The sequence below is a fragment of the Camelina sativa genome, chromosome 7 (assembly GCF_000633955.1).
Source record: "Camelina sativa cultivar DH55 chromosome 7, Cs, whole genome shotgun sequence".
Classification (NCBI taxonomy): domain Eukaryota; kingdom Viridiplantae; phylum Streptophyta; class Magnoliopsida; order Brassicales; family Brassicaceae; genus Camelina; species Camelina sativa.
Window position 1 is genome coordinate 1,162,980 of NC_025691.1, and position 6,252 is coordinate 1,169,231.

General features: G+C 33.6%; 1 protein-coding gene across 1 annotated transcript; it reads right to left on the reverse strand.

The window, feature by feature from the left end:
• On the reverse strand, nt 719–2,085 carry LOC104704155 (receptor-like cytosolic serine/threonine-protein kinase RBK1). The gene is made up of 5 exons (XM_010420287.1): nt 1,903–2,085; nt 1,710–1,820; nt 1,537–1,616; nt 1,294–1,441; nt 719–1,158 (listed from the first exon to the last, which is right to left on the reverse strand). The coding sequence occupies exons 1-5, from the start codon at nt 2,083–2,085 to the stop codon at nt 805–807; spliced, it is 876 nt and encodes a 291-aa protein (XP_010418589.1). The 3' UTR covers nt 719–804.

Here is a 6,252-nt window from a genome sequence, read left to right on the forward strand (position 1 = left end):
ACACTTGGTGATGCTTGAAATTAGGTCCTTGCCATAGATGACACCAAAACAACCCATCATCCATATTGTAACGCAAATTGTAGGATCCTGTTGGATGCACCCTGTGGTATCCCATATCTTGTTTGGTGGATTTGCAATGGACTATGAGATCGTTCTTTTCATGAAGTTTGTTCCTGATCCACACGGAATTTGAGTATGATAAGGCTATGTTACTCATCATGGTAAGGTCAAAGGCGAAAACAAAAAGGAGAAACGATAAACGATTCATCTTTGTATATATGAAAAACACTAATGGTCGATCGATTTTGCAGAATATATGTTACAATACAAGGCTTAGTTTCTTCTTCTATTTATAATAAAAATACTAGTCATAGTCGCTAACGTCGTACTAGGTTTAGGAATTAGGATCCACAAAGTTAAAGTGAACTGAAAACAATAATTATTAGGATTAAATTAACTACTAGTAAATTTATAAGATACACGATAACAAAAAACGCACTTATCCTTCAGTTATCAAATAAATAACAATTATCTTTGTTTTTATGGATTTCTCAAAAAAAAAAAAAGCTCAAAAATATTGAAAACGGAAAACGAAAACCGGAGAATCGGTTTTGTCACCATAACCAAACCGGAAAAATAAAAACCTAAACCGGTTTTCTCCACAGTTGGAAACAAACAAAAAAAAAACGAAACCAAATGTACACACAGCAAAACAAATCACTGATTCAGAAACTAACAACTCTGTTTCAAACTTTTCATAAATACCCTATTTACACACTTTTAATCCATCTCTTTGATATCTTTTCATCGGCCGTACACATGATCATCATCTTCAAGCTCTGTTACTCCGAGCATCGCAAGATCAAGATGACATTTCATCTCGGATTTGGTCTGTTGCAGCTGTGTATAAGTGTCAATCATACCCGCAATATTTGTATTTTTCCCGCTTGAATGTGTTTTTGGTTCTAATCCTTCTTCACCTTTCAAGATTGAGACAATCTCTTCCATACCAGGTCTTCGGGACTCTTCATTGATCACACAAGCCGCTGCAGCACGGATCATCCGCTCCATCTCAACCGAGTTTTTTCTTGTACATTTTAGTCTTGGATCAAGCAGCTCCTCTATGGATTCTATCCCTCTTTGCAACAACGGTTTTGCCTATAAAGGATTTCAAAAAAGAGCTAAGTAAGTCTTTTTCCAAAACAATCCTAAATTTACTTGACGCAAACCCGATAAGATCACAAATTCAATACTAGTAGTAGTAGTAGTTAACAAGGGAATGATGTGACATACCCAAACAACCAAGTTTTCTTGACCAGATGTTCTTCTGGCTTCGATTGGTTTCCGACCAGTTATAAGCTCAAGCAACACAACCCCAAAGGCGTAAACATCGGTCTTGTCAGATATCTTACCATGCTGGAAATACTCAGGAGCCAGATAGCTGCAAGAAATACTTTTGTTAGCTGATTAGATCATTAAGAATTAGGCCTTAAAGGAGGAAAAAAAACAACTCATGGCAAAGGTTTCGATCTATACCCGAATGTGCCTTTCACGGTTTTGCAGAGAAAAGGAACAGAAGGTGCAGCTGTCCAAGTAGCTAACCCGAAATCACACAACTGAACAAACAAAAAACATCAAAACCATTATTGGTTTGCTCACCAATCATCAAGTATATCATTTCATTTTGTGGAAAAAACTTTTATCTTTACCTTTGGTATCTTCTTTGAGGAAAGAAGAATATTGGAAGGTTTGATATCTCTGTGAACAACACATTGCTCTGTCTCGTCATGGAGTCCCACGATGCGATTATTCGCCCGTCCCTGCTTTGTTTGGGCATGAAAATAGCTAGTATTTTGATTCCCAAAACGCATCCAGCGGCTTCTCCTTTTCTGATACCAGTACCCGATAAGCCTCACGCAGCTTCCAAATTAGTTCCGAAATAACCTCAACTGAAACAGTATCATCCTCTTGGGCTGCAGCTAACCGGGTAATGTTAACCCGCCGGGGTTCGCCGCTGAGATCCATGAAGATGGATTTACCGTTACAGTTCCTGTTGGATACCAAGTCAATGTCAATCCTCTTCATCCGCCAATAGTTCAGATTCAGAACAATGATGGTCAAGTTGGACAAGGCCAAGTTCAAGGTCAGGAACAGGTACAAGCGAATCCAGTTCTCACAGGTGAGCGAGCTTTATCAAAGATGATTTTCTCATGTGGTGATTTGATCTATAATGATGAATGGTGATTTGTTTGCTGACTTACTATGATTTTAAGAAGTATCCACACTAATTTGGTTCTATAATTTTTGCAGCCCAAATTGAAGCGGCATCGCTTCAACGAAGGCTATTCCAGCATGAGGTTTTATACCTCTTGCAAAACGACACAATTGAACTAGAAGCAGAGATGGAAAAGAACGTGGTGAATGGTCTCCTCATGTATCCATTTGAATTCCGAAGGAGAAGCGATGGACACAGATATCCACGTGGCGGGCATACTTACCTTGACCTCCAGGTATGGCTTTTGTCTTATCTTTTTTTATATGTATCATTTCTTGTAAAGATATAGTGACCCTACTCTTTCATCATGGATTGTTCTTTTGTACTATTAACTTGTGTATATTTTAACCACAGCTGATTGGTGAGGTTGGTGTGTGTTACCGGCACTCGGTTCTTCCGGATCTTCCTGGTGGGGTCGTAACAGTCCGCCGCTACTACCTGGATTCCGCTAACCCGGGTAAGCTTCTGGTCCACTATATACGGGGTCAAGACCATGTTGAGGATAATATGCCACAAATCCCAGTGCAACATCCACCAGCTTGAGTCTGGGTAGTTTTTCTTTTTATTTGATCCCTGTTTTTTTTGCTACTTGAGTGGGATCCGGAAATATAGTTTCTTACACCATTTGAACTTTGTCTGTGTAATGTGTTTGACTTATTTTTTGGTGTTGTGCACACGTTATATGGAATCTATGATTTCATGATATGATGTTCAATCATGCTATGTTTTAATGGAGTAACAATGAAATGAGTAATTAGCCTTAAAGAGTTGTTTGGTTTTTAGTTCCATTTTGAGCTCGTGCTTATAAATGATGATTTCAACAGTTCAGGATGTTTTATGGAGGCATGTTTTAGTAGAGCAACAATGAATTTGTAATTAGCTGTAAAATGGTGGTTTAATCCATGTGTCATTTTTGGTCTGGTTAATAATCTCGTTACTTGCGTACATAAAGTCAAATTAAATAAGAACAAGTAAAAAAAAAAGGAGAGCTTCGTGGATTAAGTTCTCTCGGCATGGATAAAGATTTTCCGTATCACATAACTTTGTGATGGTTTGAGCCTTTGAGGATAAAAAGCGACCTTTTATCACCGCAAACCACTCTTCTCTCAATTACACTCATATGAAATAAATTTAGAAAGGACTTAAACAGAGAATTGCAGACAAAAGTAAATGAAGAGGGGAATTTTAGCGTGTTCGGGTCTCAATCGTGAAATCCTACTTACGCCGGGAAATTTATGTCCCAAAATCCAGTAAAAATCAAGGTTACATATTTGGCTCTCTCCATAGAGCTTCTACATACACAACTCAAATTCAAATCCTACACGCATTCAAAACTCTCCCTTCCGTCGCACCCACTCAGTGCGTTTTGTCCCTTGTTTTTTCCTCTTTCATTCGAACGTCACTTGCAGGTGAATGGATGGTTAGAAAAGCCACTATTTGAGAAAATTTAATCTAGCTTGTCGCTTTGTAGACTGGTTTGAATGCCATCCAAAATGTGTTATTCCTATAACTAAAATCAACTTTTTTTGTAATTGATTTTTGATGGCATTCAAACCATTCTACAAAGCGACAAGCTAGATTATTTTTTTTTCAAATAGTGGCTTTTAGTTTCATGAAATTATAGCCAAAAGAAGTTGATTTTAGTTATAAGAAAACAATAATAATTATATAAAAAAAAATCAATTTCATGAAATTTAATCTAGCTTGTCGCTTTGTAGACTGGTTGGGATTTTTATGCCATGAAATTGTTTTTTTTTATAATTATTATTGTTTTCTTATAACTAAAATCAACTTTTTTTGTCATCTTCCCAACCGGTTTTGCCAGTTCACCAACCGCCATCTCGTTGATTCACTCGCCGGTTGACATCTCTTTCATGAAACCTACAAATATATAGCAAATCATATACTCTATCTGTTTCATATTAAGTGTTATTTTAGAATTTCTCACATATATTAAGAAAATCATTAAATTTTCTATTTTACCTCTTATTAATATATTATACAACTTTTTCTATTGGTTAATACATTAAATTAATAAGGACAAAATTGAAAAATTTATCAAATATTTATATTAAAAATACAAAATGACACTTATTTCGAAACAAAAATTTCACTTCCGAGGGATTAATACACTTCCCGTTGGTTCGGCATGGATTCTACTCGCTTCTCCTGGTTAGGCCTTTTTGCTTTGACGGGTCGGGCTACATTCTTATTCCAGCCCGATCCGTTTGTCTCGGGAACAGTCGTTTAGACGAAGTGATCAACTGCAGCACCAACATATACATATATGGTCTTAGACTCAGTTGTACTCAGATTTCACTTTATAATCTCCTAGAAAGCAGAAGCATAAACCATCCATCTCAAGCCTCAAAGCATATTTAGATAGCCACATAAAATTATCCACCAATATCATACCATATGTGCTTAGTTGTATCTCTCAGAATTCTAATGAATCAAAGAAGTGAAAACTATGTTTTTGGCGGACCCATGAGAAAAATTTACCCAGGTCAATAATTTTTTTTTATAAGCAGTTAATATTTAAACACAAAGAAAAAGAGACTATCGGTGTAGTATAGGAGTATTGAACCTGGGTTTGGAGAGGTCAAAACTACTAAAGAAAACCAACTTTGCTACAAGAATTTCCGTACTTCATAAGCAAAAACACTTTATTTCAATATTTACCAAGTCATATGACCTCCCTAACCACTATGTAGGTCCGCCTTTGTGATTTTGTGCAAATTAATTTTGAAAACTTCCTAAATGATACTTAATAGTAAAAATTACGTCGCCAACAACAACATAATAATTTATATCAGTGTCAACTACAAATTTACAAAAATCATCAAAGTACAACTATGAACATGAACGTACAACTATATCCTTAATTATATGTTAGTTGTACAATTTATATTATTTGACATGGCAGTTATACCATTTGTACTATTTGTACCACTAGGTTTTAGTCTACACTATGGGTGTGTTGTTACATAATCGTTATTATTTTTTTTAAAAAAATAACATAAATTAACATGTTTGTTATTTTTTTTTTTGTGTGTACGTCAAAATTGAAAAATTATGTTGTATGAGTTTAAATAAACTAATGTAAACAATTTTTTTTGACGATAATATATTTGATGCAATGAAATCCTATTTCAACTTACATGCCATATATTTTGTAGTTGTAGTCATATTTCAAAATCATTGTGATACACATTTTTAATAAAAATTATTTTGTGGTGTTAGTTATGCATTATTTTTTTCATTTATAGTGATAGCTTAAATAGATTTAAAATGTTTCAGTTAAGAAAAAATCAAAATAATAAATAGTAGGTTTGCAATGTCTCATGCATATATAACTAAGTGTGTCTAACAATATATTATTAGACTAATTCATTTTTCACAAAAATTAAAAATAAAAATAAAAACAGTAACTACTTTATTAGGTTACTATCTTAAACTCTTCACTTGTGTACGGACTATGATTTATATAAAATGATAAAGTTTCAATTAGAAAAAAATAATTAACATTTTATGGCGTAATAGATACATAAACATAAATACTATTTCTTTAGTTAATAAACATTAAGACCAACAATGGAAAGTAACAAATAGTAAATTCTATATTTTCTCTTAAAATATTATAAAATTAAACTATATATCATATATTAACTTTTGTATCATATTTAAATAAACTAAAACTTTTATTAAGTTAAGATATCATTTGGATTTGACAAATCAAAAAGAAATAAGGTATCATTTGTTAAATCGAGGGAAAATGATATAATAAAATTTATAAAATTTATGTGAGATTTGAGATATAGTTATAAAGAATGATATGTGGAATTATAAAATTATATGAGATTTGAAATATGTGAGTTATAGTGAAATATGTGTCTTTCTTTTAATAGATAATACATAAATCAATGTACCAATTGTAACTATTTGAGAGTTACAAAAAACAAATAAGTGTATATTAA

Excerpts from the sequence above, each read along its gene's own strand:
- LOC104704155 (XM_010420287.1), bottom strand. The coding sequence starts at position 2,085 with ATGAAGAGGATTGACATTGACTTGGTATCCAACAGGAACTGTAACGGT. Across the intron at positions 1,617-1,709 it reads CCTCAAAGAAGATACCAAAG|TTGTGTGATTTCGGGTTAGC; the intron begins GTAAAGATAAAA and ends TTGTTTGTTCAG. Across the intron at positions 1,159-1,293 it reads AAGAAAACTTGGTTGTTTGG|GCAAAACCGTTGTTGCAAAG; the intron begins GTATGTCACATC and ends AATCCTTTATAG.